The 23,615-nt window shown below is 43.5% G+C and overlaps 1 protein-coding gene across 2 annotated transcripts; it reads right to left on the minus strand.

Moving 5' to 3' along the window:
• Positions 1 to 5,388: 5,388 nt before the first annotated feature.
• On the minus strand, positions 5,389 to 23,456 carry Atpsckmt (ATP synthase c subunit lysine N-methyltransferase). 2 transcript variants are annotated; one of them, XM_047556894.1, is made up of 5 exons: positions 23,435 to 23,456; positions 18,324 to 18,613; positions 16,159 to 16,296; positions 14,929 to 14,979; positions 5,389 to 8,527 (listed from the first exon to the last, which is right to left on the minus strand). In XM_047556894.1, exons 1-5 carry the CDS (start codon positions 23,445 to 23,447, stop codon positions 8,357 to 8,359), a joined length of 663 nt encoding a protein of 220 aa, XP_047412850.1. In that variant the 5' UTR covers positions 23,448 to 23,456; the 3' UTR covers positions 5,389 to 8,356. The 2 variants fall into 2 exon arrangements, with proteins under 2 accessions (XP_047412850.1, XP_047412851.1); XM_047556895.1 differs by having other exon boundaries at positions 8,502 to 8,527; positions 16,203 to 16,296.
• Between the last annotated feature and the right edge of the window lie 159 nt (positions 23,457 to 23,615).

The following is a 23,615-nucleotide window of genomic DNA, read 5'->3' on the forward strand; positions in this document are numbered from 1 at the left end:
AGGGGACATTCCAGACTGAATCATAACAACATCCTTGGTTAGATGGTACAAAAAGCAAGGAAAAAGATGTCATGGCTTTTATCTTGCTGTCAAAATTCAGAGTTGGGTACAATCAGTTCTAAAAGTTAGCATTAAAATTCTAGGCAAGACAAGAAAGGAAAAGAAGGGGACAGTTGGAAATGTAGCTGACCCACAACAGTCCAGAGGATGCAGGAGGCCTGGGGGGAACCTTCATCCAGGAAGAAGTGGTGTTTGGCCAAAGCTGTTCCTCCTTACTCCTCCACGTGGAGCCCCTTGGTCTCCCCGCCCGCCTCCTGTCAAGTCTGTAATTTGTTGGTTCTTTGAGCTGCTGACCTAAATCTCGCAAATTGTGTGTTTCTTTCTTACAATTTCATAACAAAGATACAACAGGAAACAGGAGGAGGAAAACTTGAAGGTTAAAAAATATATATGAATAAGCAACACAGACCAATACAAGTGGTTGAAAGTCAGTTCTCCATCTCCATGCAAGTTCAGCTCCACGTGATGGATGTTCCCTGCACACCTCTGCTTTGATTTCCAGAGCATTACTGACTATATAATAGTTCAGCAGATTTAAGCCCCACATCATTGCTAAATAGCTCTCTCTTTCATATGGGCTTTAAAAAGTTGTATCTCATAAGTGAATCAAAACTAATTTTCTATTTGGATGTGCAAATTTAAAAATTAATGGGAAATGTATATACCTATATATTGTGCATATATATATATACATATATATATATATATATATATGTATTATTTTAAAATATATAGCAAAAGTGAAGTCTTCCTCTCACCTCAGGTCCCAATCCTCATTCACCACCACAGGAAAAAAAAATGTGAACATGTGAAAAAAAAAAAAAGGCCAAGTGATAGATGATCCCAAGTACATGCAGGGACAGGTGTAGGGGAACAGGCAGGGAAGAGCGCCAGCACTTGGAAGTTGTACCTGCCTTGCTGCCTGAGCTCCTGGTTTAGCCCAACACATTCTGCCACACTCTCTCCTTTAACTGTCACATTCCACAGGAAGAAACGCTGCACAGCTGTGTCTACAGCAAAGGCTATCAGACCCTCCACCTGAACGTACCCACCAAGCTTGGGATGTATGTGGAGTTTTGTGGGACGACTGACGTCTGGATTCATCATTACAAAAACAAAATTTTGCAGCCCGATTTTTCACCCTGCAATATGACAGAGAAGAAAATGAATTTGATTCCTCCCTTCCACCCTTGAATTAAAGCTGATGATCAATGAGCCATTGTTTTATCAATCCTTCCTGGATAATGTTCACACTGTAATATTAAATTAGAAAAATAAGACATCTAATTTCCCTCACCTATAAAAGTTATATGATCTTTTTGTTCATGTTCAATTTGCATCAGTTCATTGAGTCCCAAGTGTGCCAATTCCAATATAATCATAATGTGTCATTACTATAGAGCACCTCGATCTAAAGGAATAAGGTGTTCTGCCTAAGAAAATTCCCAGATCACTGGAGTTTTCTCTTTGAGCTAAGAAACTTTGTGTCATTTAGACGCAGCTATCCTTATGTTTGCATAAATATTCCATTTACTATTGAAATTTATTGTCTGCACTGTCTTTGGGTCTAAGTTTCTTATGTTTGTTTTTTGGGGTTTTGTTTGTTTATTTGTTTGTGGGATTGTTTGTTTTGTTTTGTTTTGTTTTGTTTTCCTGGTACTGGGTATTGAACCCAGGTGCACTTAACCACTGAGCCAAATCCCCAGTCCTTTTAGTATTTTATTTAGACACAGGATCTCACTGAGTTGCTTACAGCCTTGGCTAAGTTATTAAGATTGGCTTTGAACTTGTGATCCTCCTGCATCAGCCTCCCTAGCCACTGGGATTACAGGCATGCACCACCTCGCCCAGCAAGTTTTTTGTGTTTAATACCTGATATAATAAATGGCATTTTCACTAGTCATAAAATTACCTACTTCGTAAATGCAGCTCTTTGAGGAACAGATTCATCAGCCTGATCAGATAAGGAGGCAGGCTAGGACACAGGCTAGGCTCAGCAAGAGCTCTGCAGCTCTGCTCTGGGGCACCAGGTTTCCTGGTCCAACTGGTCAGTAGAGGTGGAGAGTCACTGGCCAGGCAGGCCTCTTAGGACAGAGGCCAGCTTCCTGAACTCAGAGAAGCCTGTTGTTCTCTCAATGTCTTGTGGCTACCACCACTCCTCTGGCCTCAGTCTTGTGATCTTAGTTTCTACTTCTGTTCCCAAACTTTTCCCTAGTTTAAATTCTCAGTAAAAAGTCCACATAGCTCATCTCATCTCTGCCAGTCACTTTTTTGGCCAGCCAACAGCCTGCCTTAGCTTCAGAAGCCCAATCCTGGTCAGATCAATTGGAGAAGGATTTGAGGGGGCAGGGGGCACTTCAGTCCTGAGGTTGCTCCCTTGACAGGTTATGGAGAGCAGTGCCACTTAAACGAGCAAGAGGGGCTGAGGATGTGACCCAGCGGGTGGAGTGCTTGCCTTGCAACAAGGCCCTGAGTTCACTCCAGCACCAAAAAAAAAAAAAAAAAAAGAGCACGAGGTGTCATTAGTGGCATATGCCTACCAGGGGCTTCTAGAATAGTCTCCTGGTCCCAATCAGTACTGGATAAACACAACTGTGTCCATTCTAGCTAAACCCTATGGAATTTTATAGATTCCAACTTTCCACTGAGAATTCACACTCCAGGGCTAGAGTTCTGGTACCATTTATCTTCCTTTGTCAGCTCCCAGTGTTTTGGCTTCTTTGTTTTGCAATACCACAGTAAAACACCATCATAGCCTCCTTACGTTCTTAGGGATGCCAAGTTTATCACAATACGTGAAACACCTCCATCGCCAAAGGCTGCTTCACGGCTATGCAGACCTTGGAGGTTTGTGCAGACTCAGGCTGCCCCGCTCAAGCTGGACAACCTGGCCTCACTGCAGGTCATCTTGGGACTCTGTGTCTGCTTGCAGGCAGATCCCTTCTGCAACATCTCCACCAAGTGGCTGTCCAGCCTCTGCTCCCATCTCCAGGGAGGAGGAACTTGCCAGCCAACGCAACACGTTCTAATTCTAAACAACTTAAGACTGCACTTCCTATTGACCTTAAACTTCTTGTACCCTTAGCATCCACCCAATGACCCTGGTTTGCTCCCCAAAGCCAATCGGAACAGAGTCCAGGTAAGCAACTGAATTCCACAAAGGTCCTGTGCTCTGTATTGAAAACGGCACCACCCACTGAGGATGGCAGTGAAGCCAGAATTAAGGACAAGTAGTTAGTGTAGAAATAGGGGACCAAGTCAATTCGAGGAAATGAAGCCATGAAGCCATCTGCCTCTGGAAGTTGGAGACTGCACCTGGAAGAATGGAATGTCAAGGATCTCCAGAACCCATTGATTACCAAATTTACCTGCCTTTATCAAGGACTGCAAGCAAGGAGCTGCTAATGCCCCCTGGGCCCTTACCTGCCTGAATCACCTTGGCCCTCCCCTGCCCATGGTTTCTCACTTAATGCAAAACCAGGCCTAGTCATGTAGGCAGGAAGGAGAGATAAGGGGGGAGAGATCTGGAGAACAAAAGAGAATTTAACCTATAAAAGATAGAGGGTGCACTCACTTCTTGGGACTTTCAGAACATCAGCCATGGCCCCCTTCTTCCTGCCAGGAGAAGTCTGTATTATTATCTTTAAATAAAACCTGCTTAATATGCTTGCCTTGGCGTGCTTCTCTAGTGTTCAATCTTCAACATTAGAAGGAGCAGAACTCGTCACCGGTAAACGGCGGTATCAGCAGGGGAGCAGCACGCAGGCACCCCGCACACGGGAACATCCACCATTTCCTGTCTTTTGCACGGCGACTGCCTGAAGCACCCTCTCATCCAGAGCAGACATTTGCAACCTCTTTAACTGTGCCTGGGGGGATGATGTTCCAAGGCATCTAGAATTCACTTCCATTTATCGATGAAGCTTCCTCTGTTCCATTTTCTTTTCCTAGTGCTTTACACCAGTGGTCTAATCCATTCTTCATGTGGGGACAGATCACAAAGGCATCCTGTGTGTGCCAGGAGGGAACCCAATGACCTCCCATATGACCTCCCCACATAGGGATAGTTCGAGCTGCATCCCAACTATCATCCAAAGGTGTCGCAGGATGAGTCAATGAACCCCACCATCACTTCAGGGGGAGGTTTGCCTCCCTTTCCAGCCAGCCTACAAAAGACCCCCTTGCAACTTGGCTCCCTCAATTCCCCTTCCTCCTGGGGGCCAAGGGAACATTAGCAGAGTGGGGACAGCCAGGAGAGCACCAGGCAGAGTTCTCAGTTATCAGTTCCTGCACTTGGCAACACTATTGCCAGGCAGCACGGTCCTAGTGTGATTTCTTCCCTTCATTCCCCCAAGGGCCCCATGAAGGCCAGGACCAATGGCTTCCCCTAAGACAAGGTCCTGTGGTAGGTTTCAGGGTCAGTGCACCAGCTCAGCAGCATCACCAGGATCAATTTCCTGTCTTCTGCACCAGCCCTGGTTTTCATCTCCACATTCCCCCTCATGGTTACAGAAGGGCAGCAAAAGCTCCAGCGATTACTGTCTTCTAGGTCCTGTGCAAAGCCAGGAAGGGTAGTCGCTCTTCAACCATCTCAGTCTGTTGGCAGCAAAAGTCCTTCCCAAAGCTCCCAGCAGACCTTCCCTCAATTCCCACTGCAGGAACTGGATCACAGGCTCACTGTCCACCCTGAAACACACAGCAAAGAGGGATGGGCCCATCTTCCCTGGAAACACTGATGCCTAACACCTGAAAATCTAGGGGGGTTGACAGTCAGACAGGGAAGAACAGCTGTAGGGTGGAGGAGGTAGAGTCTGCATACCTCCTTCAAGGCCCACTGGCCACCGCTGCGCCAGGCCTGCAGACCTGACTGCCTCGTCGGGTGAAGGATATTCCACCTCCACCGTGGACCACGTGACTTCACACATCTGAAGAACTGGGCCCAGTGTGGCATGAGGGCACACTTTTTATCTGTCTGTTGAAATTTAAGTAGACTCCTGTCATGTACTCTGCAACAACAGGACTTTCCTGGAATGTGCTCAGCCAGTGTGAGGCTAAGAGCATGTCATAGCACAGCTTAGGGGACCACTGGCCCTCAGAACGTTCCTTTCTTGGCTGAATGTTTTTTTCTGATATGCGGATGCTAATTCAAAATAAGTGGGGGCTAGGGAAGAATAGAGTTACTTGGCTTAGACAGAGGGGAGTGAAGGGAGGGGAGAGGGGTAGGAAGGACAGGAGAATGAATTGGACATTATTACCCTATATGCATATAAGATTACACGACTGGTGTGATTCTACATGTACAACCAGAAGTGTAAGAAGTTATATTCCTTTTATGTATGATGTGTCAAAATGCATTCTACTGCCACATTTAACTAACTAGAACAAATAAATTTTTTAAAAATAACGTTTCTTTCTTCACAGCCAGGTCTTTGTACCTCTGGCCATCAGGAAAGGTACTGTGGCAGAGGGATACCGTCCAGCAGTGTGGCGTGGTTTGTCAGGAATCTGCATTTCCTCTGTTCTGTCTGGTGTGACTTGCCATGATACACACCACCTCCCAGCAGAGGTGAAAAGGCACAAGGAATGTGGAAGAGGGCCTCATTTCTTAAAAGTCCTTCGACTTGGTTTCACACGCACCTAGTGGAGCTGAACATTCGAAGACATCTAAAAGCCAGGACCTGAGTCTGAGGAGGCCCACCTGCCGCACTGGAGAACACGGGAGTCATGTCCTGGGCATCCCGCTTACGGAAGAAGATCTCTTCACATGGGCGTGCACTCACATCATCAGTCTGAGTGACAGTGGAAATGCCCAGTCTGATCACCAAAGGTCTTGTTGAGCAAAATTACCCCTACGCTGTAGTCCTATTTATTTATTTATTCATTCATTCATTCATTCATTCATTCATTAGCAGTGCTGGAGATCAAACCCAGAGAATCCTGCACTCGGGCGTGATAGACTAGTACTCTACAGTTGTGCTAGCCTATTATTTCTTCTATAACTTTAAATTTTATCCCGTTAGCACTGGCCCCTGGTTTCAGTGCATACACGTATGAATCCTATTTTTGGCAGCCAACATAGCAGCTCTCATTCCCAGCCCTGTGTCATGAGCAAACATGATCAGTGTCCTTATCATAGTAATTGACAAAAATTCAAACCATCTAGAGAAGGCAGTGATAACCTCTATAGAAAAATTCTTATTGTACCATTTACTTAACAAGTCACAATTTTAAATTTTTTTTAATTTTAAAAAAGCAATTCAAGATCTTACAGAATCACACTTCTATCAAATGGTCCATTTTACTCTGAAATTACAGGAACATTTATGGAAAGCTAAAGGAAAGACTCCAGAAACAGTATATTGTAAAAAACTGCGGAGTCTGATGCCTCCAGAAACCCACCAGGGGTACATCAGAGGAGTGCTGGAAGCTTCCAACACTGTACAAAACCCTGCCTCCACCCCATGGCCTAATGGCAAGGAGCAACAACAGGTCCCTCTGCAAGTGTACCCAGAAAAATTATCGGACTGGCTAGAGTGGAAGGTGACAATGAGAGCCAGACACCAAGAATGGCCCATCCACCAAACACGCCCCAGGGGAGAAAGCCTTCTCATGGGACGGGAATGGGGAAGCGGGTGGATGCAGCGTCAGTGACACGTCCACCGTCCCCACACAGCCCAGCACACAGTGCTCAGCACCACCACGGCTTCTTGCCTTCAGAGGACTTCACCCACTCAGATCTGTCAGCTTTCTTGCTCCCCCTCTAGAGGAGGAGGTCTGCGAGCCCAGGTCCAGCTTGTCCACTCACCATGGAATCACAAGGCTTATCACAGTCAATGCTCGATTGATACGTGTGGAATGAAGGCCCGAATTAACGTGTCCCCAGACAGTTTTCACCTACATGAAAATTACCAAATGCTCCTATTTTTATCAGTTGAGTAAAAGATGCAACCACCATTTTTATTAAATCTCCATTAAGATACTTAAGCATTTAGGTTATGGTATATGACTGAGAGTTTGATTCTTTTCTGTGATAAGCACAGATTATTCAAGCCACCATTCAACATTCATTTTTCAGATATATGAAGCTTGTCTACCCAGATTCAAAGATTTTCTTTAACTTGTCTTTTATCTAAATCAGTCAAGTCTCTTCTCATAAATGAGAAATATTAAATAAAGGGCTGTTCTCATAAAATAAAGAAGCAACTAGCAGAAATAATCTGCAACTTCCATGAATAAGCTTTTCCTTAGTGCCTAAAATAATAAATACCATTTGCAGACCAAAACTATGTACTGTGAGCTTTACAAATTGGTCCCCAGTCCCTGTTCAGTGTCGTTATCCCAATGCCAGAGGTACTCAGTATGCAAAGGCTCAGAGGCAGTAAGTCACTGTCTATGGCCTCCTGCTGGTGGCAAAGCAGGGCTCTGCACCCAGGTCAGCCCACACCAATACTCACGATCAGTTATTTTACTACTAAATCATTACCAGTTACTCCAATGCATCATGAATCTTCTCTGAATGTCATAGTTCATCAAATCTAAAATGCTATCAGGTGAAGTCAATGGACTACTGCATCTAATGTGCAATACTGCCAATTAGAGTTATGGAACACTTTCAATTAGAAATATGTCAATTTGAGAAATGTTAAAATGTGTACATACATTCACATACCCATCACACACACAAGTACACATTATAGGTTCAATAAAACACAGCAATCCACTAGCCTAAAAATTCAATTGTCAAATTATTATTTAAAAAAAAAAAATTGTAAAATCTAAAAGCTTCTCTGAATACTTTAGAAAATTAATTTTGCCATAAAGAACAGAAAAGAAAGATCTTAAGAATAAATAAAGCTATAGGAAACTGCAAACATTTGTTAATAATTGTTTCTCCTCATTTAAGGCAGTAAACCAAATTGTTTGTAATATAAAGAGCTGTTGACATTTTTCCTACCCACAAACATGACCTTTGCTTATTCATATTTTTGCATCCAAATACACAAAAAAGGCAGTAAGCACTTTCTTTAGAATATTCCATTAAAAGTGGATTTTAAATCTACCTGTTTTTCTTAACTTCTATTTGTTTTATCTAAAAGTTAAGAAAAGTAATAGTAATTTCTCATTCCATAGCAAAGAAAAATAAGCTCTGTTGCTAAAGATACTGCGGTAAGCCTCTACAGAATCAAAGACAACCACCAAGACTTTGAAAAAGCACTTTCAGTGACAGCTCCTACTTGAATGACCAACAGGAGAGGCATCGATGCCTCACTGATTCTCAAACACATTGACTGTGTTTTCAGGGCCTCTTTTCTCTTCCTCTAAAAGTGCTCACGTCATAAGCCCACACAGTATCTATCCCTTCTCCAGTAACATGGTCTGGGATCCAGTGCGGGAAAGGGAACCGGCAAGCAATGACTCTTGCATCATCCTCAAGTTCAAGTTCAAGTTTCTTCTCCAAATGCGGCATCTGTGAAGAATAACAGCCATTACTTCAGTAAGCAGCAAGACAAAAGAATTGATTCCAAAACACCCTTCTGTATTTAAGAGGCCCTGAAAACACTTGTAAAAAAAAGATCACTTCAGGGACAAACACATCATCAAACAATTCATTAATGCAGAAGATACATTAACCACATTTAAAAGAACAACTTCTAGTATCAATTATAAAATATGCCATTTTTGGCAGACAGATGTCATAGATTTCCAGTTCCTGCCTAAAATCATGATGTGGCAGTAATTAAAACCAGCAACAGCTTTAAATTATGTACCTATTTAAACTCTTCTCCAATACAAAAAGGTTTTTTTATTTGCAGAAAGTATCAACATTTTAACTATTTCAGCAAATACATAGCTGCTTAGAAATTTATCTGCAGGTCCTAAAAATATATTAATACCTTCATGTCTTAAAAACGCTTTTTTTCTACTTTCTTTTAACTTGTTGTTTTAAGATAATTTTAAATTTACAGAAAATTTGCACTGGGCCCAGTGGCACACACCTGTAATCCCAGTGGCTTGGGAGGCGGAGGAAGGAGAACTGCAAGTTCAAAGCCAGCCTCCGCAACTTAGCAAAGCCCTGAACAACTCAGTGAGACCCCGTCTCTAAATAAAATACTAAAAAGGGGTGGGGATGCAGCTCAATGGTTAAGTGCCCCTGGATTCAACCCCCAGTAAGAAAGAAGGAAGGGAGGGAGGGAGGAAAACAAATTTGCAAGAACAGAACAAAGAAGTCCTGTACACCTCCACCCAGGTGGCCAGCTGAACGTCCAGTCTCATGGGCTTCCTATTTGCTCTCTTCCCTCTGAACATTCTTTCTAAACCACTTGAGAAGAGGTTGCACACAGCATGCCCCTCTTCCTCCTCGATACATCAGTGTGAATTTTCTAAGAAAGAGTATCTTCTTATATGCCACAGCAGTCATCTCAATCAGAAACCTTAATATCACATCCTCACAATAGTTCCAAAAATACTCCAAGTCTGTCATTGTGCCAGTAGTGTCCTATATCACATTCCCCCAAGGCCGAAGCCAGACCAAAAACATTTTGCATTTAGCCGTAATGGTTCTTTGATCTTTTTTGATCTGGACTGGTTCCTGTCTCTATCTTCCATGACCACAAATCAAATGGTCCTCACCTTGGGCTCCTCTGAGGTTTGTTTCCAGTGCCCTAACATCAAGGCTGTAAACTCATCAGGACTCCCCGGACACTCAAGGGTGATGTTAACCACTGGAGTAGGACGAAACCTGGCATCTCCATCATGTAGTTACTATGTTCCCTTTTACAAGGAGTGAGTAGCTTGTGGGGAGACACTGAGATGATGTAAACAGACACTGCTCATCAAACTGCCCCTGCACTCAAAGTAGCACTCAGTGATGATTCTGACCTGAATCCATTTTTACCACAATGGTTGCAAAGCAGCAACTTGCTAATTCTACCATTTATTCTAGATGTAGAATCAGCTTTCTACTCTAAGAATTTGCCAGACTTCCCCACCTCCCTCTATCTAAAATTATTGATAAAGTATGAACACCTAGGATCTTATCCCATTCAATGAATTATAAGGTATTACTGTTCTTGTTTGTTCTAATGCTCAAATTGGCCTAATTTGGTCACTGGAATCCTCCCACAGCTGGCCTCTCTGTCCCTTGGGCAAGCTTCCATTAAATATTCTAAGCACTTCCTTAAATTCTGGCTCAACAAAATTTTCCAGGCTTTTGGATCTTCTCTTCCCCAGACCCGGACCAGTCATTTCTCAAAGATTCCCAGTTCCTCTTAGTGAAAAATGATACTTGGAAACCACGATCTGAGCAAAAACTGCTTCCTTTAAAAGTAACCAACTATAGCAAAATGCACAAATGCATAGTGCTTCCGTGAAGGTTTTATGGCTGACCTACATCTTAGAAAAGTGACTTGGGAGAACTGCACATGACCTACGGCTAGAGTGAGCCAAACTTCTAACTCACCATTGGAGCCAATTCCAGAATAACAAAGGGTAAGTTCCATTAAGGATGGGAGGTTTCTGTTCTTCTAAGAGCCACTAAAGGTTTTTTTTTTTTTTTTTTAAGTTTCATTTCTTGAGGGGAAAATTAAGTAAGCAAAGAATGAGACAATATGTGTTTTTTCAAAATATCAGAGGTTTCTTATGGTAATTTTATTCATCAAAAGGATAATTGTAAACTTATTCATATTACTATTATTCATTTCTCTTTTATAGTTTCTTTTATTTTCAAATGATTGTCATATGCTAAGTCAAGATAAACCTAAAAATGAAAGGAGCTATTCCAATCATAAGAAATTAACTGTCTAAATTACACATAAATATGCAACGAATCTGGCTCTTGATATCATACACAAAGAGAAGCAGTGATGTGTCATGCCTGTATAATGGAATCTAAAATTATTCATATAATTAGAGGTTTCAAAGTGACACAAACTCATCACATTCTAATTACACCTTTAAAACTTTACACCCAAGTCAGAAATAGCTCAAAAGCATGAGACGGATCAGCCATGTCCAGCAGCGGCACAGATCTGCTGGACCTTCCCTGCTCTCTGGAGACACGTTCCCCTTGCCCACCTGGGTGAGGAGCACCTCTGCCACCAGGCTCCTCTGGGGGGCCTTTGGCTGGTGACCCCTGTATCCCAGACCTCAAATGTTAAGAGTCCAGATCTCAGGCCATGGCTGGCTTCCCTAGATCACCTCAGACTTCTGGCTTCAGCATCGTCTGCACATTCAAGCCTCACACCCCATGCTTCCAGCCACCCTCTCCGGAATCCCAGACTCCTTACAACAACCACCAGCCTGACAGCCCATGCACATCCGAACGTCACATGCCCACGTGAACTTCTGTCGCGGCTCTGCCTGTGCCTCTTCCAGCACAGCTCCACCAAACTCACACATCAGAAGCTGGGCAGACACCCTGGGGCCGCCCTGACTTCTCTCTCCCTCCCACGCTGACTCTGCTTGCTGATCCTGTTGATTCCCTCTGCATAGTGCATCCAGGAGTTGGCTGCTTCTCACCACACCACCCTGATGCACACCAGAACACCTGGACACCTACAAGAGCTCCTTACCTGCAGCCTGGTTTCCAACGTGTGCAAGGGCACTTCGCCCCTCCCTGCATTTCAATCACCGCACAGCACGTATTCCCTTTTATTGTACGATATGTTTTATGTAAGTATCTCATTTAATACCTACCCTCCCCGCCCACATAGAAGAACCTCAGGGCAGGGGTGTTTGCTGTTGCTCACTAAATACTCCAAGGGATCACAACAGGGCCAGGTGCTTAGTGGCCATACTAACTGAATGAACAAAGAGAGGAAAGATATGGGACTCATAAGCCACTCTTCTTTATCATTCAGCACAATCTTTCATTCATCGATTCACAACAGAATTCAAATGAGCTGTTCTCTGAAGTGCACAGTTAGTGAACTTCTGGGGAAAGCATAGGTAATGGGTATGTTTACACCATATTCATTCACTCAACAAGTATCTATTGGCCAAGAGCCGTCAAGTTGGTGGTCAGGCAGTCAGGACAGCTAGGCCACACGGAGGCCACTGTACAGCACACACACAAACATGAAGAAGCCAGCAGGCAAGGAGGTGAGGATGCCTCATCCAAGGACAGGAGAGCAAGTGCTCAGAATGGAAGACGGAGTGCTGGAGCTCACCTCAGGTGACAATGACGGCCTTACAGAGAAAAGGACAACTGGCCCCTGAGTGGTCAGGAGGTGCTCACTAGGGCCAGGGGTGGGGGACTGATGTCCGTGGGGAGGGATGGCCCCAGGCTCTGGCAGGAGAAGCACAGTGAAGTCCAGGGGCTGACAGGACAGGGGCTACAGAGAGAGCAGTGGGAAGCATGGCGCAGGCCAGGCTGGAGTTGAGCAGGAGCCACTCCATGCCAGCCTCAGGGCACGCAGAGCACCCAGGCCTCATCCTGAAAAGCAGCAAGAAGTCAGGTTTTAAAGAAGGACACGGCTGATCTGTTCTGGGCTTTGAAAAAAAGCACTTGGTGCACTCGCTGGTGTTACATGTGCTACTGGCGATCCTAGCAGAGTTGGCAGCTCTGAATGTTAGGAACATGCTTGTGGCAAGTGCTACAGCTGCCTCGATGTCAGGGATGATCAGTCGTGAATCAGAAGCAGGGTCGAGGGTCTACAAAGCCAAGTTTCCTCCCTCTGTACTTCTCCACGCTTCCTCCAAGCTCTCCTACTAACACCTGTGCCACAGGAAATGGTTCATGGTGTGCTGGTTTTGTGAAGTCATCATCTGACATGACCAGAATATCACCAGAGATCAGAAAACGGGAATGCCTTTTAGCAAGACCACATAGTCAGGCCCAACTCCAGGAGCCAACCTGGCCTCCAGCTGCCGTCAGCACACTCCCCTCCCCCACCGCCTCCACTCCCCCTGCAGACCTGAAGGCTGAAAGCCGGGCCCCACGTGTGAAAATCAACCTTCTGGACCAACAGAGCCACCAGCCCACTCTGCGCCCTGGTCAACGCATAGCCTGGAAAGCGCGGACGAGCAGAATCCTTCCACCACAGGGAACGTGGTGCATTCCAGCTGCACTCCATTTTCCTCAGGAAGAGTGAGATGCCACCAGTTCCTGGTTAACATCTCTCTATACACCGAAGACTGTGCAATAATTGCAAAAGCACTTATTGAAATAATAAGGCTCTGACTGCCTGAGTGAAGAGCTCCAAACTCTGTTTATAATCAAACTTGAAAGGAAGCCCCAGGAGAGGCTGCCACTGGTTACACAGCAAAGCTGGCCTTACCAAAGGCCACCGCTGCCCCCTGCTGGGACAAGGAAGCATGGCCTTGTAACCCACAGCTCAGCTCATCTGACTGCTCCATGAAATGCCCAGCAAATATTTTCTTTTTTTTTTTAATAACTCTATTTTGTTTGTTTATTTTTATGTGGTGCTGAAGATTGAACCCAGTGCCTCACACACGCTAGGCAAGCACTCTACCACTGAGCCACAACCGCAGTCCCCAAATATTAACTTCCTATTTTACAAAGTATGGAATTCAAATTAAAGTTACTTATCTCCAACAAGCTAATTATTCCATTGAAGAAGGAAAACCCAAACATCATAATAAGGAGTGAACCACAGTCAAAACTCTTTATCAACTATGATCCCCAAATAGTTTTTTTTTTTTTTGGGGGGGGGGAGGGAAGGGAACCAGGGATTGAACTCAGAGGCACTCAATCACTAAGCCATATCTCCAGACCTATTTTGTATTTTATTTGGAGACAGGGTCTCATTGAGTTTCAGCTTAGTACCTCGCTAAGTTGCTGAGGCTGGCTTTGAACTTGTGATCCTCCTGCCTCAGCCTCCTGCCAAATCATTTTTTTAATGGTCAAGAATCATGTCCTTCTACTTGTCTTCACTTTAAGAACAAAAGTGCAGACACCAAAGTTCAGTCTTAATTTTAGGTCTAATGAAAATCACAAACATATAGAATATAGTACACTCAAGGACACATAACAAAAATATTTCTAAATTGTCTTTAAAAATTAATGAGCATGACATTACACTGAAAGTTCTAATCGTAAGAATAAATTTCTCAAGCACTGAAACATCTGATTTTATATAAATCTAAATAAAATGACAAAAAAGTAAATTTCTTTTTTTAATTACAAATGACATCAGTCATATAGTGCCATTTCTACAAACATTCAATTCCACCCAGGTTATCATGGCTATAATTATAGACTTTGAAAAGCAAAAAGGGATTTCTTTCTGTGGTGTGTAAACCAGCAATTACAGCAGAGCATCCCAGCCTGACCATCTTTTCCAGGGCTGAAGAGGACCATTTTCAGAAGCACACTTTTATATTTTCACTGTTGAAAGTACATAATCAAAGCTCAATACTCAGTTCTTTGGCAAATCAGTCAATTGAGGTAGACTGAAACTAGTCAATGCTCATCCACCCTGAAAATTATCTTCCTGCAAAATTGGAGGAATGATCGACTCAAAGAGAACATCCCATCAACTTCCTCAAGTGGTTTCGGCTGGGTCTAAAGTGACCAGCCGTGAAAATCAAGACCTGCATTCAACACCGGGACCTCATTAGGCAGTTTTCAGACTGGAATTTTAAGGCCCAGGTAGATCATTGAGAGTTTTATCTCAAACAGAGGTTTAAAAATATTACCAAATCTTTTATGATTAAATATAAGGGCCCTGAACTATTTTATTAAACCAATGAGCTGAAATCCAGTACTCCCTAGAAGTCCCTGGAGGCCACCCATCTGCACATGGGTTGTGGCCACATGCTGGCTCTGGAAGGGCCTGTAGCATCCTTCATCCCACAGAGAAAGGGGACGGGGTTACCCTGACCATGGTGGGGGTGGGGTACACTCACCATCTGAGGCACGCCGAAAATGACGACATTTGAGTACTGCGAAAAGGTGACCTGAGTGAGAAGGGGAACAATGGGTAGATTAATTCTGCCAAGTCAGACGTTAAGCTTAGCTTGTTCTCAGAAGGGAGTAGAAACTGCCCACTCTGCCAAACCGTGGGCTTCCACAGGCTCCTGAAAGAGTGGTCCTCTAAGAAGGCACGAAGAAGAGAGCAGCCTGCTCCCCGTGCCACTCATGCCCGTCCAGTGCCTGAGCTCTCCAAACACTCCCCTGTAACCCATGGCATCCTCAGGGGCTCCATGCAGGGCACTCCAAGGACACTAAGGCCAGGGACTCCCAGGGTGGTCAAGCCTGGCACCTGGCCCACACATTCGCACTCCACTCAGCAGACGCCAACCAGCTGAGCAAGAACTCCAGGGACTTCAGGGCCACAGCGTTTATGTTGAGCCATCGTTAGATTCTGATCCCTCCTCCTCTCTTCAGTACTATGCAGAAAGTTCAGTACGTGGTCTCTCAGCAGCGGAAAAACCGGGGGAGGTGGGAGAGTGCTTGCCAGTCAAAATTCTTATTGCCCAATAAAAATCCTATTTACACTATAGAGAGAATGTTTAGTTATATATGGCATGAAAAACACTGCAAGCAAAACTCAAGTGGATTTTTATAAGCTACTGATGACAATATTACAATGGGAAATTCTTATTTAAGAAAAGGCATTTTATGGCGCACTCAAAGCAAAATTATAGGGCTTTTTCTAAAGTAAAAACAAATTTGGAAGTACCTCGTGCTTTATGAGGACAAGAAGTAACCCTGACAGCATGGTTAGTGGATTCTTTGTTTTCTTCATCACCTAGGCGCGCGCGCGCACACACACACACACGCAAACGCATGCACACAAACATGCATGAGGCAGATGTTTGTCAAGATGATTTATAGGGTTTCCAAGAGATGGAAAATCTCATTATTTCATAACAAACAAAAGAGAACACTTTGATTTAGTTAATAAATTCTTAAATTCACATAACCTATCATATCATGAACTTAAAGCTTCTATTCTAGAGTCCATTTAAAATACATCTAATACATCTGTCTGTTTAAAATACATCTAATTATGCCAAAATATTCAAAAATTTTTTTTTTCTTTTAAGACATTTTCCAGTTTTCAGTCATGTTAATTACGAATAAAAAAGCTTTTGGCTGTTTTTTTTCCTAGAACCATTCTCCTCTTTACATACCTTCCATAAATCTGAAATATAAAATTTGGCAGAGCCATGCACACCTTCTTGCCAAGCACGGTATCTGGAGTACCAAACCAGCCATGGATTTAGTTCATAACCAACTGCTGCAAATCCTTCCTTTGCAGCTGCTATCACCTGGAGAGAGGACAAGATTTACCCAAAAGAAGAAAAAGTCATCATCACACGAGGTCAAATTATATGGATATTTCCTATTTAAGACAAATTCTAAAACACTCCATCAGAAAGCATTCTCTTTATGATAGACACCATGTAAAAATGTATCTCCAGAGTTACATAACCTGTGGATTCGGCACTGGCCAACCCAGCTGAACTGAAGTTTTCTGGTCTTTGACAAATGTTTTACCTGACTCTCAGAACAGATATTGAGGTTTGCTTTTGGAAACAGCACTATTAGTTCTGGTCTAACCAACCCAAGTAGGTCTAACAAGCAGTCGTTAAACCCTGCCACCCCTTTCATTCCATCAGTGGGCTACACAGCAGCGGGTCAAGTGAACATGCGTGAAGGGTGGTTTCGTGAACAAGAAATAACGTGCAATAAAATGACCTGCCGGTGAAGAATCTGCAATCAGTTACACATTTCCTTAGTATTTAATGATTGTCCAGTTTAAATTAAAACCAGGGAAAAGAACTAGACACAGTGATGCTCGCCTATAATCTTGGGAGGCTTAGGCAGGAGAATCACAAATTCAAAGCCAGCTTCAGCAACAGTGAGGCACTAAGCAACTCGCCTTTCTCTAAATAAAATACAAAACAGGGCTGGGGATGTGGCTCAGTGTTTGAGTGCCCTCACCGGTCCCCCAAAAAAATTTTTTTAAAGGGTTGGATGTGACTTAGTGGTTAAGCATCCCTGGGTTCAATCCCTGGTACCAAAAAAATAAACAAATAAAAACAGGGAAAAATAAAATGGGTGAGTGTGAATAAAAAAAACAGCTATGGAATCCTACTGGCCTCTCAAGGGTTGAAGGGATGGTGGGGGTCCTGGGAACTCTCTACCCAGTCTGCCTTGCCCCCACTCTTCAAGGGAGCACCCTTACTGAGTTGTCCCATGAAGGTAACTTCCCAAGTAACTCCAGTGCCACAAGGCAACCACTTTCTTAGAAACCAGAAAAGTGTCCTTCAAATATGTGAAGGATTCAAAATGAACATAAATACTTTCTCCTACTTAATACAAGTGTCTCCCAATTTCTTAAAGTAAACATCCGTGGAGCCAGAGGTTGATGGAAGGAAGGATATGGGGAACTACTGTTTAATAAACAGTTTCAGTTCTGTGAGAAGAAGAGAGTTCTGGAGACGGGGATGGTAATGATTGAACAGTAAGAATGTACTTAATACCACTGGCTATATATGTTTAAATAGTTAAGATAGTAAACACTTTATCATAATTTTTAATTTTTTTAATTTAAAAAATAAAAACTAAAAAACACAAGTGATTTCCTAAAGTCTTCCTAGTAATCCCGGGTCATGATCACAGAACAACAGGGTCTGTGTCCACTAGGCTGGTGAGATGGCGTGTGGCCTGCTGGTCTCCACACAACCTGCTTCCTCTCTGGTTCAGTGTTCACTCCCCAGCACACCATCAGAATGAAGCCTAAGGACCGTGACATCTTGCCCACTGAAGGCTCATTTGCCAGTCAGTGGCCTTGTCTTTACTTATGGGTTCCACTGGGGTCAAGCTGGGTTAAAGTCGCTAAAACCTAATCTTTAGTTAAGTGGGGTTCCTCATTGGCTCTTCCTTATTTTAATCCCGTATTACCCCATAGGAACTCATATTTAAACATGACTAAACACAGAAGCAAACATTTAGGCAGCAAGTAAGTATGAATTGTGGAATTCCATGATCAAGCACGTTTCTTTAATTATGTTACCTCTATTAGTCCAAGAATTCTAACAATTTGATTAATTATTCTTTTCTACCCAGCATGGTTACAGAGTTCTTCCTCCTTCAAGAAAAAAATTAAACCTGAGAAAAATGAATTCCAAATACAAGCTAGTGATCTAACAGTTTAGTCAAACAAGCAGAAAATGAAACAACCACTCTCTCAACCTGGCAGATTTGGCAAGTCTTTGCATAAGCCTCAGAAGAAACGAAGAGAAATTTTAACAATCCTTGTTTCAAACTTAAAATGTTTTGCATAACTCACAACACGTCCATCGCCGCTACCAATGTCTACCAGGGATCCTCTTCTGCATCTCAACATCTTCACGACATTTTCAATCTGCTTTGAAGTTGCAGGCACAAAAGGCAGACAAATTGTTCGCAGGGCTGGTGTGATAAATGGTGTAGCTACAGCATACACAACCACTAGCACTCCACCAACAATCCCAGTACAGAAGAACCCCCAAGGGCTTCTCTTCACACCGTTGGCTTCCAAACTTGTGGGTAGAATGTGTCCCAACTGCGGTTTTTCTTTAAGTGTTTCTGGGAGTGTACCTAAACAGAGAAAGAGCAAAAAACACATGGAAAACCAAATCTGAAATCCAGGACTACATTGCTTTCTGATTTTTTTTTTTTCCCCAATACCAGGAATCGAACCCAGGGTCACTCTACCATTGAGCTACATCCCTAACTCTTTTAATTTTTTGTTATGAGATAGGGTCTTGTTAAATTTCTGAGGCTGGCGTTGAACTTGGAATCCTCCTGCCTCAGCCTCCAGAAACACTGAGATAATAGGTATGCACCACTGTGCCTGGCCTGCATTTCTTACAGACAAATAACCTAGTGCTTTTTAAGAAAGGACAAGTTGGCTGAACACAATCTAAATTATAAGTATAAGATTCCACAATGAGTTCCAGATTTCACTGACAAAATTAAAGCGAATTAGAGAAAATCATTCAATACAAATGTAAGACTAAAATCTTTTCTTCCTGACATTGATTTTGTGACGTCTAGGATTCGTCCTGAGAAAAGTGTATTCAAACTTTGTCTAGTAATTTATTAATTCAACATCCATTAGTAAATGCTTTTCATGTTCTGAACAAAGAAAGCCTCATAAACAAACATGAAAATGTCTAAATATTACCTAATGCAAGTAGGACAAAAGGATTCCACACCAAAATTGGCCTGGCATCTACAGTCCATTTCACAAACACAATTTTCAAGTAACGGAAGAGACAAATATCAGGTTTTACCAAACTCTTAAGTATGGTAATAAAGAATTTTTTTAAAAGCAGGTCCAAAAAAGAAAACAAAAGAGGCATTTCAACACTATCACAGAATAAAACAAACAGCCCCCAATCACTGGTCACAGAGAAGTGACTGTCACCTTAAACATCCTCAAGTTTTGTCCTTTAAAACATGCTCTTCATGGGATGTAAAGCTGATAGGTGTCTGAAATGGTGAGTGACAAGCTCAGCACAGAAGGGAGGAGCACACCTTCTCTGGAGCCCACTGAGCCTGTGGCCCCAGCTCTGTCACTTTGCTTGGACCCTTAATCTCTCCTTTCTTGTAACTGAGCCTGTTTCCTCAACTGTAGAGTGGGGATCCCAGGGTGGCTGCAAGGTGAAATGCATGGAGCGGGTAAAGCACTTGGCAGGGCCGAGCACACAGGAAGCATCCCACTCGCCAGCAATCATCATGCTGCAGGACACTGAACCCCACGGGTAACCAGACCACCTCTGCCCTGACGCAGCTCCCCACGTTGCTCAGGGCTAAGGCCTAAAACACAGGAATCCCGAGGAAACAGGAAAAGGTAAGAGGGGGAAAACAGCAACCCCTGTCATGTGCAGATGTGACTGTTCCGGGCTTCATCAGCAGCAGGCCAATCAAAAGGCCCACTGCATTGGTTTCACAACTGCCCTAAGAGATGGCCACACACTAGTGGCTTGGAACAGTACACATTCATTACCATGCTGGGGTCAGGAGTCTACGAGGGGACGGCAGGGCTGCATTCCTCCTGGCTGATGGATTCCTCGAGTTTTCCAGCTTCCAGAGGCTGCCCATAGTCCTTGGCTCTTGACCCCACAGTCTGTTTCTATCTTGGAATCTCCTTATCTCACCTTCCTGTCTCCCTCTGTCTTTACACGGATCCCAGTGAAAACACTGGGCCCACCTAGATAACCCAGGATAATCTCCATCTGGAGTCCTTTATCACATCTGCACAGGCTACAGTGATTACAGCGTGGGCATCTTTAGAGGGGCCGTTATTCTACCCACTGCATCACGACGCCGCGTCACCATGAACTGTGGTAATGTATTCTGGCACCAAATGCTGGCACACAGCAGTGGGTCACACTTCATGGTACTTGGTCAATCACCAGCATTCACAGCTCAGCGTGGCTATATTCTTCTTGACTTCTGAGGCCCCCTGAAGGGGAGGGAGTTTAAGAAGTGGTTTCATAATGGAAAACTAACAGGGGAAAAGTCTTCTACCCTTCTCTTCTAGTGACAGAGGTAAAAGAAAATCTAAGTTTGAGAAGGTGACAGTGGTTGATAAAAAGTAAACTCTTTAAATGATGTCAAATAAATCTTGGCATTGAATGGAAGAACTCACCCATGATAGTTGTGCATTTGTTTACTGAGAGAGGTCAAGGTACATTTGTCCTGCCTCTTACAGTCACACTGTGGGCATTCCAACTGCACTGGCTCAACTGCAGCAGCTCAGAGGATTTGAGTCACACAGTTCTAGAGCCTCAGAACTTAAACTAGAGTAACACAAGGTAAGTTGCCACTACAGCATGGTTTCCTCGCAAGACTGAGAAATAACTGTTATTCTCAATTGGAAATTGAAAAAGTAACAGAAGAGACAATTGGAAATTGAAAAAGACAAGGCTTATCAGTAGTACTTATACCCACAGGGTTATTGGAACAGTTAAACAAATAATACATACAAAGACTTAGCACAGGCCTGAAAAACTGAGTAATGACTGTTAAACTGCTATAATTATTCTCAAGACTATAACTTGGGGAAAGGGAGCTCAATTTCTTAATAGCTTTACTGAGATAAAGAATTTGCCCACTTAACATTACAATTCCAAGGTTTTTGACATATTCATTGATAATGTGCAATCACCACCAATTTTAGAACATTTCCTTATCACAAGAAACCTCTCATCCTTCAGCTACCACTGACCCCGCACCTCCCACGCAGCCCTGAGTTACCACTAATCTAATTCTGGCCTCTGTAGAGTCCCCTATTATGAACTTACTGTTCTGTAATCAAATTGTACATGGTCTCCAGTGACAGATGACTTCCCCCTAGCATAATGTGCTCAAGATTCACCCATGCTATAACTTCTATCAGTTATATTATTCCTTTTCATGGCTAATATTCTACGGCATGGCTATACCACATTTTGTTTACCCATTTGTAGTAAACACATAAGAGTCAGTCAATCCGACTTCTGTTTGACCTGTGTAAACATGTACTTTTCCACGCAACCAGCAAAAGATACAATAAAGAGCTCCTGATCTTCAGGACCTCCCATTAGCCTGTGAGGAGTGGGGCTGAGGTGCACAGGTGAGGCTGTGAAACACCGTAATAGGCAGAAAATGCTGTGGAAGTACAGCAGAGCTGGAGGGAAGACTAACCCCAGCAATGAGTCCGTATTGGCAGAGAAACAATTTGAGCTGGTGGGCAAAAGAAGCACACCTTGGAACCAAGGCAAGGAAGGTGGGAAGTGCTGGCTGAGCAGAGTGGAAGACTAACAGGAAGGCAGGTGTTTGAATACCAGATGTGATTATTATTACATGTGGACTAGCATAAATTTTTTTTTTTTTAGCAAAGCCACTATAATACTTGGGTTTTAATGGATTTTTTAATCCTCTTAATGGACTATGTTTAGAGTCATATGACTATTTACTAAAATAAAAATTCCAAGAGATTTCTGTCAGATGTGCTCTTGTGAACATCAAGCCATTATGTTAAAGAGCTGTGGTGAGCACTTAGGAGACAACAGCACAAGGTTAATTTCTATTCTGTGTCCAGGACCTGTCTACTTAGTGACTTCTGATACTGGCTGAAAATCACAATTTTCAGGGACAGATCTGAATTAGCTGAAGACAGAGGCAGTGACTAAGATGTACGAAAAGGAACACAGAATTCTTATCCAGGTTCAAGCCCAGGGGAAATGGCCAGGAAGATCATGTTCGTTTGGAATTGTGACCAGTCACATGTTTAAAGCAGGATTTATATTTAAAGGTCACAATACTCAGGCATGCACATTGTGTAACTGCATATGCACACTAGTATAACTACAGCATATGTTCCTTAAGAGGCTTTTCTTATATTGGTCCAATGTCATTTGTGTCCTTTTCACTGTATACTAGCCTTTAAGTAGGAAAAATCCTCCCAACACTGTATTTTGACAGGTAATAAATTGCACTTCTGAGGATGCCATTAGACATTTTCTCTTTTTCACAACAATCTAATGAGCAAAATGAATTGCAGACTTCACCACTGTGAATGTGGAAGCACCAACTCGGCAAAGTAGAAATGAGACCCTAATCTAAAAGGCCCTTGGTATATCACTCTGAGCCTAGACAAAAGGTGGGCCAAGCATTTGAAAAGGTTAATGGATCACCAATAATTCCACGACAGTCAATTTATGGCTTTCAGGTTGGGATTAAAAGTTATAATGCATGCATTCATTTCAATGTCTATTTAAGACCTAATAAAAACTGGTAGTAATTACAGGAGCAAACCCAATCCTACAGCAGATGGGGTGAAGAGAAACTAGAAACACACAACAAATTATCTACCAAGTTATCTACGTGTAACATAGTAGGTTGCGATTTAGGGACAAAGCTCCCTCTATTCAGGGTTACCAGGAAATGTATTTCTGAAGCTGCAAGACCCTGAGCACTAAGCTGTCCGTCCAACTTTGCCTCTTCCTAGCTTATAACCTTGCGCAGATTCCTAGGTTATGTGAGCAAAAATGGGTATTTATTTAGCAACACTTAAACACAGCGTGCAAAGGACAGGTCACTTTTCGCTATATCCCTGCAGCAGGCCTACGAAAGGGAGACGTGACTGTCATTACAGACATTTTCGCAGACAGGGAAACTGAGGCACAAAGGCGCCTAACAACCTCTGCAAAGACAGCTCGTAAGCGGCAGGGCTGTGGCCGCGCTAAGGGCTGAGGCACGTGTCCCTCGGCGCCCAGAACAGCCCTGGCACCCGCGCCGGCCGACCACCCGAGGCCCACGACCCCCGCACGCCCGCAGGCCGGGCCGCGCGACTTTCGCAGGCCGCAAGTTCAACCTGGCCACCCAGCCACAAGCCCGAGAGAAAGCGCAGCGCTGCGCCGACCTCACCTCCTCCCTCCATCGCGACACTTCCGGCGGGGCACAGAGAGAGGAAGTGGATCCTACCATTTCCTCAGAGCCGGGAAGTAAGCGCACAGAAAATTTTTTAAGTAAATGGATTTCTCGTTGGGACCCACCATCAGAAGCCCTTTATTGTAAACCTTTAATAAGTTACTAAACTTGGCGTGCT

This window comes from Sciurus carolinensis, chromosome 6 (assembly GCF_902686445.1).
Source record: "Sciurus carolinensis chromosome 6, mSciCar1.2, whole genome shotgun sequence".
Taxonomy (NCBI): domain Eukaryota; kingdom Metazoa; phylum Chordata; class Mammalia; order Rodentia; family Sciuridae; genus Sciurus; species Sciurus carolinensis.